Source organism: Coregonus clupeaformis, chromosome 20 (genome assembly GCF_020615455.1).
Source record: "Coregonus clupeaformis isolate EN_2021a chromosome 20, ASM2061545v1, whole genome shotgun sequence".
Lineage (NCBI taxonomy): Eukaryota > Metazoa > Chordata > Actinopteri > Salmoniformes > Salmonidae > Coregonus > Coregonus clupeaformis.
This window is the reverse complement of record NC_059211.1, coordinates 4,966,835-4,979,824: the sequence shown is the minus strand read 5'-3', so window position 1 is coordinate 4,979,824 and position 12,990 is coordinate 4,966,835. Positions and strand designations below refer to the sequence as shown.

General features: G+C 42.3%; 1 protein-coding gene across 3 annotated transcripts in view; it reads right to left on the bottom strand.

Moving 5' to 3' along the window:
- The window catches only part of LOC121533263 (alpha-1,6-mannosylglycoprotein 6-beta-N-acetylglucosaminyltransferase B), a 145,865-nt gene that overhangs the window by 82,268 nt on the left and 50,607 nt on the right, over positions 1–12,990 (bottom strand). For all 3 annotated transcript variants that reach the window (XM_041839076.2, XM_041839077.2, XM_041839078.2), the window contains exons 4-6: positions 4,566–4,675; positions 2,424–2,497; positions 464–649 (exon numbers count right to left, since the gene is read on the bottom strand). In XM_041839076.2, the coding sequence (XP_041695010.1) occupies positions 464–649; positions 2,424–2,497; positions 4,566–4,675 (370 nt within the window). The remainder of the gene's footprint in view (positions 1–463; positions 650–2,423; positions 2,498–4,565; positions 4,676–12,990) is intronic.

Genomic DNA, 12,990 nt, shown 5'->3' with positions numbered 1-12,990 from the left:
AATAGCACACATTGACTCAGCCTTGAACTCCGTTCTGCAAAGAGAATCAGGGACTGAGGTGTGTTTGAGTGTAAAGAATTAATTTGTGCTGCGTGTGGCGTTGGCTATACTGCAGTACAATGAGAGAGGGAGGAAAGAGATGAACACAGTAAAACAATTAGCAGAGAATGGGGTCATGTGTTCATACGAATGTGTTTTCATATCTACCATGCAAGCTTATACAGCGGAAGTATGAAGATTAATTTGTCTACTGGCTGTGCTCTTTTGAGTGTGAATTTGTGTGTGTAAGTGCTTCTACATGTAGGCTTTTGCCCCGCATCTCTTAGCAGGGCTCGTGTGTATATGGGCATCTGCTTTTGTGAGTGTGTGTGTATGTGGGTGTGTCCCTCTTACCAGTCTCTTGACGGTGGTGGTCTGGTGTCTGTGTGTGTATGGATGGTGGAATGGGTTCTGTGTGTCTCACCTGTCTCCTGGGGGTGGTGGTGTGGTGTGTGTGTGTATGGACGGTGGGGGGGCTGCTGTGGTTCCTCCAGGCCAGAGGGGGGCAGAACCACTCCACCTCGCTCAGATAGATGAGGAAGGAGCAGTCGGAGCCGTCCACCCCGTAGAAGGCATAGCACGGGTCTGACGTCCAGCGGGCACGCATCCACTGGTGATACACGGGTCAAAGTTTAATGTTCAGGTTACTTTGACTTTGTTAAACACAAATTAAAATAATAAAATAATTGCCACAGGTCATATGAAAACTATAGGGAGTTCTCTACTCCTTGATCATAGATTAGATGTACTTAAGTTCAAATGTTCAGTTAGATGGAATTGCAGGTGATAAGTAATGTCCCTCTAATCTTTTTCATCACTGAGCTAATTTCAGGTCTGCTGAGCGCAAACTTGAGCACAAACTTGAATGTTGTGAAAATTCTGTGCAACTTCCAGCACGTGTTTACTGTGAACACTGAGGCTGTAACTGCTTTAACTTAGAGTTATTTAGGCTACTGTGGCTATTTGATTATAATGAAGGCCTACCAGAATGGCCTACCATCAAAAACAATGGAGAAAATGCATCCCAAAACAGTTTAACATGGAAATAGCTGTTATATCATTCATCCTACTGTAGTAGTCAATGAGACTTTTGAAAAAAACATGTAGGGCTTGACATTAACCCGTTTATCCACTTGTCCTTCAGACAATTATACTACCCTCTGCCTATTGGCTACTTAGCTTATTCAAGCTCTCAAAATACAAAACTGCCCCTTTAAGACAAAAAAATGCTCTTTACCCAACTCGCTTTTCAAATATGTCTAGAAATGTACACGTTTTGTGCTCTTGTAGGAAACAATCACTCCCTCATTGCTGACTACAAATTATCTATAACTGGGCTAATAACTCACTAACTAGCAAAGGATATGAACAAATGTTCACTCATGGCTATATGCAGCTCTCTCTTTAATCCCAAAACAAGTGCATCTACTCACATTTTACATTTACATTTACGTCATTTAGCAGACGCTCTTATCCAGAGCGACTTACAAATTGGTGCATTCACCTTACAGCCAGTGGGATAACCACTTTACAATATTTTTTAAATATTTTTTTTTGGGGGGGGTGGGGTAAGGGGGGGTAGAAGGATTACTTTATCCTATCCCAGGTATTCCTTAAAGAGGTGGGGTTTCAAGTGTCTCCGGAAGGTGGTGAGTGACTCCGCTGTCCTAGCGTCGTGAGGGAGCTTGTTCCACCATTGGGGTGCCAGAGCAGCGAACAGTTTTGACTGGGCTGAGCGGGAACTGTGCTTCCACAGAGGTAGGGGGGCCAGCAGGCCAGATGTGGATGAACGCAATATCCTCGTTTGGGTGTAGGGACTGATCAGAGACTGAAGGTACGGAGGTGCCGTTCCCCTCACAGCTCCGTAGGCAAGCACCATGGTCTTGTAGCAGATGCGAGCTTCAACTGGAAGCTCACGACCGCTCATGCTGTAAACACAGTCCAGTTTAAAGTGAACGGCACAGATCCATATCTGGCAATGGTCTATTTGCATATAGGCCTACTCCAGCTCTGATTGGTTATGTCTCACAAGTCTGTGTAGAGTACGGGCTGAGTCATGCGTGTCAATGCACTAGAATCCTACTCCGATGCGTTCTACCTAGAACAAAATCTCTTCATTTGTTTTGGTATGTTGCATATAGTGGCTAATATTGTGTTGATTCGATCACAATTCCCACAGTATAGGGAAACGTTGATGGTGTTAACTAAGGGGGAAAACTCTAGAAATTTGAGTGAAGTTCAATCTCTTGCTTCTCTGCGTGGGCTGATATTTATTCTGCACGGCAGTCCTGGGGGAGCTTAGAGGGAAGCTTAGAGGGAATATTGGTTATAAGATATCAGGAGAATCTCTTATAGCCTAGCTAGATAGACAGAGAGAAACTCACATCCACTTTTCCAGGGCAGTCTGGGTAGTGGGGGTCTCTGGGTACCTCACACTGGCCTGACGAGCCATCTCTCACTGTGGAGATATAGAACACACACATCATAGTTACACACTGTGGAGACATAGAACACACACATCATAGTTACACACTGTGGAGATATAGAACACACACATCATAGTTACACACTGTGGAGATATAGAACACACACATCATAGTTACACACTGTGGAGATATAGAACACACACATCATAGTTACACACTGTGGAGATATAGAACACACACATCATAGTTACACACTGTGGAGATATAGAACACACACATCATAGTTACACACTGTGGAGATATAGAACACACACCATAGTCATTCAGACTCTTTAAGCCTTATATCTATGCCTACATCACCTTGAATAGCAACAGAATACTTATTCTGTGAAGAGAATAGAGATCCTTAAAACAGACAATCAACAACATTTTCAGCAAACCATATGTCCCATCAGGCCTGTTTTGGTGCACACTGTTCACCGTGGGGTACAGAAATAGAACCCCTCGCCACTGCTGCCACCCCTCCCGGGCTAACGGTACAATATGTATCCGCTCACTCACGCTGCACTCACTGCATTAATTGGTCCATTGAGTTAGCTAACTGCCTCCCTGCAGCTGGGGGCCTACAGCCAGGAAGAGAGACTGGAGTTGAAACTCGAAGTTCCAGCAGTATGGATGGGAGAAGACGGGAAGTTAGATTGATGAGGTCTTGGACTCTCCCCCCCCCTCTCTCTCTCTCTCTCTCTCTCTCTCTCTCTCTCTCTCTCTCTCTCTCTCTCTCTCTCTCTCTCTCTCTCTCTCTCTCTCTCTCTCTCTCTCTCTCTCTCTCTCTCTCTCTCTCTCTCTCTCTCTCTCTCTCTCACTCTCTCTCTCTCTCTCTCTCTCTCTGACCAAAACATTATCTGACTGCTTCCATGTGTCTAATGAAAGCTTTGTCTCTCTCTATCTCAGTCACTCCATCCCTCAAGCTTCTCTGCTCACTAACACGTCACATATTTCCCAGTGACACAAAAGATTTCAGCGCCTTCCATTTTATTACAATAATAATAACCATCGCCATGGCCACTATTAAATGTGCAGAGGACTAATTAGATAAAAACTCGAGGACCCTGCGAGACAAAAATAAAATAGCGTGTGGTGGCTGGGAGGGAGGCTCGAAAACCAACTTCCGACCACGTCGTCTTGTGTCTCTCTCTCTCAGCCACGAGATGAATCACCGATGCGCTCGAGTCGAAACGCACAATAAAGTCCACCGAGTGTGGTTTGTATTCATCTGTGATTAATAAAAGCGTTTGCGGTTCTGCCATCACGTCTTCACCGTGAAAACAAAGGGAGATAAGACTAATTGCCTCTGATAATGACTTTGCTGTTGGTTGAGGAGAGGGAGACGGAAAGAAAAATTGTTGATTAAGGACTGTCAATTGAGTTCCCTTGATAACCGTCTGTGTGTGTGTGTGTGTGTGTGTGTGTGTGTGTGTGTCTTCCTGTGTGTATGTTTCCAACACAATCGGCATTATTTGTGCCGGTAGCAGAATTATTTATGATTTGATTAAAAAATGTGTGGATGGACAGAAGAGTCAACAGCAGAGAGAGAAAGCAATAAAATGGAGATGGGTATAAAAAATTAAAGACTCTACGGCTGGCTGTACTGTTGATTTTATTTTATTAGAGTAGATCTTGCTTTTATTTCCCACATCAATTCATTTAATATACGAATCACTTGTCATGCTGCACTTTGAATGGCTGCTGTATTTTAGATCTGAGGTGTAAAAGTCTGACGTGTATTGCAGTTCCAAAGTTTTGAATTGATGTTCTGAGTACCTGTCGAGGATTACAATTTTTAGTGTTTTCATAGAGTGGTAAGAACCTTTTCACACTGCTGAGCCACACCGAACAGAGGCAAGCCAAGATGGACTAAGCTGGCCTAGTTAACGCATCCACCATAGTTGCCATCATAGTTGCTGGAACCGCGCTGGAAAGGACAATGTTCATAGAAAGTAAGGTTTGGACCACCCCAATGATGTAAAGAAGGCATGGGCAGTTCCATATGTATTGCACAGCAATAACACAGTGTGTAATGTTAGTGTTATAATATTGTACCTCTGCCGGCGGCCATGCTGTTCTGGAGGATCTGTTCCACTCTGACCGCCATGTTGGACATGTTCTGAGCTATAGCCTGGATCCTCTCTACCAGGCCTGCTGGCTGGAATCTGCACACACACAGACCAAAAAGACACAATCATACAAAGTGAGAAACACACTTTGGACTGCTCTTTAATCCCATACTGTGCAGAGACAGACAGAGAACAACATCAGTGTCACCTCAAACAACCTGAGGGTAAAACTCCTTACCGTAACATCTGACTGGATGATTTAACAATGCTAATAAAAGTCAGAATAACGAGCTTGTACTTATACACTCTCTCTCTCTCTCTCTCTCTCTCTCTCTCTCTTCTCTCTCTCTTCTCTCTCTCGCTCTCGCTCTCGTTCTCTCTGTCTCTCTCTTGTTATCGCTTTCTCGCTCTCTTGCTCTCTCGCTTTCTCTCTCTCTCTCTTGTTCTCTCTGTCTCTCTCTTGTTCTCTCTGTCTCTCTCTTGTTCTCTCTGTCTCAGTCTCTCTCTCACTCACTCGCTCTCTCCTCTCTCTCTCTCTCTCTCTCTCTCTCTCTCTCTCTCTTGTTCTCTCTGTCTCTCTCTTGTTCTCTCTCTCTCTCTCTCTCTCTCCCTCTCTCTCTCTCTCTCTCTCTCTCTCTCTCTCTCTCTCTCTCTCTATCTCTCCTACAGATGTAAGACAGTGTTAACAGGCTGCGGAGAGGCTAATTGTGAGGCACTTGGTTGGAGCGTGAAATAGAAAAAGCCCTATACTGCCTGCTGTAACCACCAATACAATTTCCTCTGTAGGATAAGACGGCTCCCCTGCATATTTAACACCAGTCCCCAGTTCAGATGAGATAGTAAAGGGAGAAGGGAGGGGCGGTTTGAGAAGGAGTTTTAGTGTAATACCCTCTAACTGTGTTGCCTAGTCAGCAGGCAGCATTAACCCCCACTAAAAGATAGTGATCAGAGAGAGGATCAGGGAGACTGAGTGTGTGTGCTTTCTGTAAATGAGGTAGAGGATAGATTGCTGAGCTGCCTAATTGACTAACTATCTGTCCACAGTGATGGGGAGTTAGATACAGAAAGAGAGATGGTCTCAGGGGAGGAAATTAAACTCATTCTAGACTGGTGTTGTCAGACTGTGGCTGGCTTAAAGTACAATCTGTAGACAGCTGTAAAGGATACAAGAAGAAGAGACCTAATTTAGTGTATAATAGTACTAATACGTTTTTGACTTTATTGTGTTTATCCTTGCGCATGTAAAAAAAAATATAAATTGATTTTCATTTTAATGAGGGAAATAAGTATTTGACCACTCTGCAAAACATGACTTAGTACTTGGTGGCAAAACTCTTGTTGGCAATCACAGAGGTCAGACGTTTCTTGTAGTTGGCCACCAGGTTTGCACACATCTCAGGAGGGATTTTGTCCCACTCCTCTTTGCTGATCTTCTCCAAGTCATTAAGTTTTCGAGGCTGACGTTTGGCAACTCGAACCTTCAGCTCCCTCCACAGATTTTCTATGGGATTAAGGTCTGGAGACTGGCTAGAACACTCCAGGACCTTAATGTGCTTCTTCTTGAGCCACTCCTTTGTTGCCTTGGCCGTGTGTTTTCGGTCATTGTCATGCTGGAATACCCATCCACGACCCATTTTCAATGCCCTGGCTGAGGGAAGGAGGTTCTCACCCAAGATTTGACGGTACATGGCCCCGCCCATCGTCCCTTTGATGCGGTGAAGTTGTCCTGTCCCTTAGCAGAAAAAACACCCCAAAGCATAATGTTTCCACCTCCATGTTTGACGGTGGGGATGGTGTTCTTGGGGTCATAGGCAGCATTCCTCCTCCTTCAAACACGGCGAGTTGAGTTGATGCCAAAGAGCTCGATTTTGGTCTCATCTGACCACAACACTTTCACCCAGTTCTCCTCGGAATCATTCAGATGGTCTTGTAGCCCATTCCAGCCTTGTGTATGTCTATAATCTTGTCCCTGACATCCTTGGAGAGCTCTTTGGTCTTGGCCATGGTGGAGTGTTTGGAATCTGATTGATTGATTGCTTCTGTGGACAGGTGTCTTTTATACAGGTAACAAGCTGAGATTAGGAGCACCCCCTTTAAGATTGTGCTCCTAATCTCAGCTCGTTACCTGTATAAAAGACACCTGGGAGCCAGAAATATTTCTGATTGAGAGGGGGTCAAATACTTATTTCCCTCATTAAAATGCAAATCAATTTATAACATTTTTGACATGCGTTTTTCTGGATTTTGTTGTTGTTATTCTGTCTCTCACTGTTCAAATAAACCTACCATTAAAATTATAGACTGATCATTCTTTGTCAGTGGGCAAACGTACAAAATCAGCAGGGGATCAAATACTTTTTTCCCTCACTGTACGTATTGATGTTTCAATGTGGTGACTTCATATACAGTACCAGTCAAAGGTTTGTACACACCTACTCATTCTAGGGTTTTTCTTTATTTGTACTATTTTCTACATTGTAGAATAATAGTGAAGACATCAAAACTATGAAATAACACATATGGAATCATGTAGTAAACAAAAGTGTTAAACAAATCAAAATTGTATATTTTTTATTTGAGATTCTTCAAAGTAGCCATCCTTTGCCTTCAAGACTGTTGGAAAAGCATTCCTCATGAGAGAATGCCAAGAGTGTGCAAAGCTGTCATCAAGGCAAAGGGTGGCTACTTTGAAGAATCTCAAATATAAAATATATTTTGATTTGTTTAACACTTTTTTTGGTTACTACATGATTCCATATGTGTTATTTCATAGTTTTTATGTCTTCACTACTATTCTACAATGTAGAAAATAGTAAAAATACAGACAAACCCATGAATGAGTAGGTGTTTCCAAACTTTTGACTGGTACTGTATATAATATGACGTTATATATACATAACTGTCACGATCGTCGGATACAGAGAACCAAGGCGCAGCGTGGAAGGTGAACATACTTATTTATTAAATGATACACGAACAAAATAACAAATCGATACGTGACGTCCAAAGGTGCAAAACACAAACCTACACAGGAACAAGATCCCGCAAACACTGTGGGAAAACAGCCTGTCTAAATATGGTTCCCAATCAGAGACAACCAGCAACAGCTGACACTCGTTGCCTCTGATTGAGAACCACTCTGGCCAACATAGATAGACACGAACTAGAATAAACAAAGAACACTCACACCCTGGCTCAACATACAAGCGTCCCCAGAGCCAGGGCGTGACAATAACGTCATATTTATTTTTAAATGGCCAAATGAATAAGTCAGTTAATCAATTATGCATTTCCATCTACTGTATAGTCAATGCATCTTTAATTACTAGAGGTAGTGTGAGTACAGTTACTCTGTACAGTTAGTCCCTGTTGAGTTGTCATGGTGACCTTCTAAAGAGCTGAGCTGTCATTGGACCAGATCCCCAGGTGTCCCTATGGCCCCTAGGGCTTAGACCTCTGTGACTTGATGATATGCCCTCTAAAACACTTGACCTGCTGTGTGCTTAGCACACATATACACCGCCCTATGTGTCTGTCACTATGGGACTGTGCTAACAGACATGAGTAAGAAAGGGAGAGAAAGAGAGATATAGGAGAGAGGGGAAGGGAGACTGAAAGAGAAGAAACAGACTGAGGAGACTGAGGAGAGAGAGAGTGGAGGGGGCAGAGAGCAGAGAGAGGAAAGGGGGAAAGAGAGAGGGATTGGGAGAAAGAGAGAGAGAGAGGAGGGTGAAAAAAAAGAAAGAAGAGCAAAACTGTTGTGGGGCAAAAGACGGAGTGAGAGAGGAAGAACCAGAGAGAGTTCTCCTCTATTACGTAACATCACGCTATCAAGCAATATCCCATCGTCTTTGGCCCATGCCTTATGAGGAGGGAAACCAAAATTGTTACAGAGACACATTAAAGGATAATTATGATGAAAGATTACAGGTGTATACATATTTGATGTACTGGGATGGCACGCTCTTCAGAATAACATATTTCTCTGGATTGAACGGAGGCAGGGGCCTCCTTTACTATTAAATGGACAAGCTAGAGAAGAGAGGGAGAAAAGGTGATAAAAAGAGAGAGCCATAGAAAGCAACATGGAGTAGGGTGAGGAAATAGGTTTTGGTGATTCAATCATTCAATTCTGTTTCCCCTGTTTGGGTTTGTTTGTTTTGTTTATTGTGTGTTCCCGGAATAGGAATAACTTGACGGAGTGGAGAGAGAGGGTGAGAGAAAAAGAGAGAGAACTAGAGGGAGAGAGAGAGAGAGAAAGAGACGGGAGAGTGGAATCTGACAGTGAATGATCAAGTAATAGAAAGTAAAATAAGGAAAGACAGGGAGAGGGAGATTAGAAGTAGAGATGAGTGATGTAATAGGAATCACAGTCCACTGGAGCAGAGAGAGACGTGGCTTGTCCCCTCCGCGGCAGTCGCTGACTGTAAATGTGTGTGTTCCTCTGCGTATGTGTGTGTGTACTTTGTGCATTCTATGTGTGTGTGTGAGCGTGCATGTGTGTGTGTGTCCCTCTCCGTGTGCTTTGTGCACAGCCATTAATCCTAGAGTGTGCTCCGTCAGAGGGCTGTGCTCTGTGCTTTGGTCCTGTGCCCAGCCTAGCTGGCTTTAACCAGCTCAGTTGAACCATATAACCCCCTCAATGAGACTGTCCAACAACCCCACTCCCTCCAAAACCACTCTCCAAGACAAAGTGATTCCAAATCATCTCCGCAACCTTTGACCTCCTCCTCCGGGAGAGACTGTCCTGCTGTTGGACGCCAATGTAACTGGGCTTCTGGCTTTAATTATTAAAGACACCTCAGGAAATCCATCTATTCTAGCCCAAGACAAAGACAGCTGTTCAGCCACTAAGGTGGGCCACTAAGCTCCAGCAATTGTATTTTGCCCATAGATAACGAATCATGGCCGTTCTATGCCCTCTGTTTCTTTCTGAATATAGAATATTCCACCTAGCTGATTTGGTCTAGTAAGGCCCTGCTTAGAGCCCCTGGCTGTACCTGTGTTGAACAGAGTCAGTACGAAGATGTAGGATCTTAATTTGATCACTCTTTTGTTGCTGAGAATATTCCTAAATATTGATTTTGGCCTTTACTACTAAAGCACATAGAAATGCATTGAATAACACATTCATAAATGGCAAATAGGACAGTCAAAAAATAAATCATAAGAAACAAGGTTTTGAAGTGTCTGTCCTAAATCTAGGAGATAGTTTTAAAAAATCTGGAAATATATATGTATATACAGTATGTATATATAGAATACCAGTCATAAGTTTGGACACACCTACTCATTCAAGAGTTTTTCTATATTTTTACTATTTTCTACATTGTACAATAATAGTGAACACATCAAAACGATGAAATAACACATATGGAATCATGTAGTAACCAAAAAAGTGTTAAACAAATCAAAATATATTTTAAATTTGAGATTCTTCAAATAGCCACCCTTTGCCTTGATGACAGCTTTGCACACTCTTGGCATTCTCACAACCAGCTTCATGAGGTAGTCACCTGGAATGCATTTCAATTAACAGGTGTACCTTGCTGGTGACACGGTCTGTGATTTATTTAGAATTCAGTTTTTATTGCTATCTATCTATTCTGTTAGAACTTCTATTTCCTTTGTTAGTATGGACTCTTTTGACCTAAATTGCTTTTGTTTAAGAGATGAGTACTGAATTTCATGGCCTCTAAAGGCACATTTAAAAGTGTCCCATACAATAGGGGGTTTGCTGTACCTATGTTATGTCGGAAACATTCAGTAAAAAATTCCTCTTTCCTAGTTAAAAACAAGTTATCATCCAATAGGCTTTGATATCCTCGCCCAATATAGGTCCAATATCCTCGCCCACGTGGAAATTCAGTAAGAGTAATGTATATGCCAATTATCTGATGGTCCGACCGCATTCTGTCCCCTATCAACACTTTTTAAACTTTTGGTGCCAACGAGAATGACACAAGAAAATAGTCAAGACGATTAGCTTGATTGAGCCTCTGCCATGTATATCTCACTAGGTCAGGATATTTAAGCCTCCATATATCCAGCAGTTCCAATATATCCATCACATTCATGATTTCCTTAAGAGCACGAGGGTGATAGTTTGTAGTGTGATTTCCTTAAGAGCACGAGGGTGATAGTTTGTAGTGTGATTTCCTTAAGAGCACGAGGGTGATAGTTTGTAGTCTGATTTCCTTAAGAGCACGAGGGTGATAGTTTGTAGTGTGATTTCCTTAAGAGCACGAGGGTGATAGTTTGTAGTCTGATTTCCTTAAGAGCACGAGGGTGATAGTTTGTAGTCTGATTTCCTTAAGAGCATGAGGGTGATAGTTTGTAGTCTGATTTCCTTAAGAGCATGAGGGTGATAGTTTGTAGTCTGATTTCCTTAAGAGCACGAGGGTGATAGTTTGTAGTCTGATTTCCTTAAGAGCACGAGGGTGATAGTTTGTAGTCTGATTTCCTTAAGAGCATGAGGGTGATAGTTTGTAGTGTGATTTCCTTAAGAGCATGAGGGTGATAGTTTGTAGTGTGATTTCCTTAAGAGCATGAGGTTGATAGTTTGTAGTGTGATTTCCTTTACGGTCCATTGAAGTATTTAAAAAAGTATTAAAATCTCCCACTATAATAATCGAGTTTTGTATTGCTTGCAGGGTTGATAGTATGAAAAATGTATGCACTCACTAACTGTAAGTCGCTCTGTATAAGAGTGTCTGCTAAATGACTAAAATGTAAATGTAAAATATATATTTTCAAAGAAGCGTGGATTATCATTATTTGGTCCGTAAAGGTTAATGAGCCATATCTGTTTATGGTCCAATATCATATTTAAAATCATCCACCTACCTTGCGGATCTGTTTGGACAATTTGCAGATTCGGATCAAAATTACTGTTCATTAATATAATCAACCTTTTGAGTTTCTTTGCCCATGGGAGAAGTATATTTCCACACAACTTTATCTAGAATTGTTGAATGAGTTTCCTGTAAACAATAGATATTATATTCCTTCTCTTTTAGCCAGGTAAATATTGTTCTTCTTTTCTTATTATCTGCTAAGCCATTACAATTATAACTGGCTATACTTATTTCACCATTTACCATAATGAGATACAAGTTTCAAATCTATTTCTTATAATATATGTTTGTAAATGTACCATTAAAAAGTACCATAGTGATCGAGTGTCCATATAGCTGTACCAAGATATTTGCATTGCTACTAAGTAACCCTCCAATTGTTCTCCACTATTCCACCCGCTAAAGTTGGGTTGTCATCCCAGTGACTGGCAGACCACCCCCGTCTCGCCGGATCCCTAGGTCCCCCGAGTGGCCAAGACCCATCCTTCAAAACAGCACACAGTGCCACCCACAGAACAGAAGCAGATCAACCGCTAAAAGTATTTCCAATGCTCTCACCTCCATTTGCTTTATATATAGCTATTAAAAATATTTATCTATTCAAATATCTTGCGTGTCTTGATTTCCATCATTAACAATTTATATGCGTAATAAAGTTGGCAGTACATGCGAAGGATTGTTACCTACAGTATAAGCAGGATTGTCATTGCATTACATTTTATTTTTGTCAAGCAATTATTATTTAAGCAAACAATTATTGTGATTCATCCTATATTGTCCCTAACATCCTTACCCCCTTGCAACAGATGTGGGATACATACACAAACACACACACACACACACACACACTCTTACACACTCAACCCCTTTCCCCCACAATCAACCATAAGCTCAGATGCTCAACGGTTGTTACATCCCAGAGCCCAACTCAAGAAAGGACCTGATTTACGAATGCAAATACAGTTACAGTTGTTTGAGAAAGAATGCAAGTTTGAGCAAAAATTTACACAAATTTGAGATTTGATTAACCAATGTCAAGTCCTAGGTGATGGAGATGAGATCCACCCCCTTCCCCTGAAACACACACACGCTGGTCCCTTGTTGTGACCATTTTCCCAAGCATCTCTGTGCAGTCAGACATTTGATTATTTTGTGCCACCAGGGCCACAGTAATATGCCCCCTCTCTGATTGTCAGAGTGTGATCCCCTCCCCATGGGTTAATACAGCCAGTGTTGCCAGCACTGCCACTACCTGGATGGGGGTACCCCACCAGAATCCCCACCGGCTAGGTACAAGGTCGTCAAGGTTCTCATCAGCAGCTTTGACAATTTCCTTGTATATTATGCTCTCCCATCAGGGGGCTCTGGCTTTGTAGGACCAACCCTGCCGGGCAGGCTCAGAATCTTGAGGGGGCGGTGCTGCTCTAGTAGGTCTCTGACCGCATTTATCTTTCTGTTTTGGCTGCATATAGGCAACTTACAGCAGGAACATAAAACAGATAGGAACTTCTCTTTTGTGTATGGGTCGCTCAGGTGTGTGTCTAGGGTATAGGG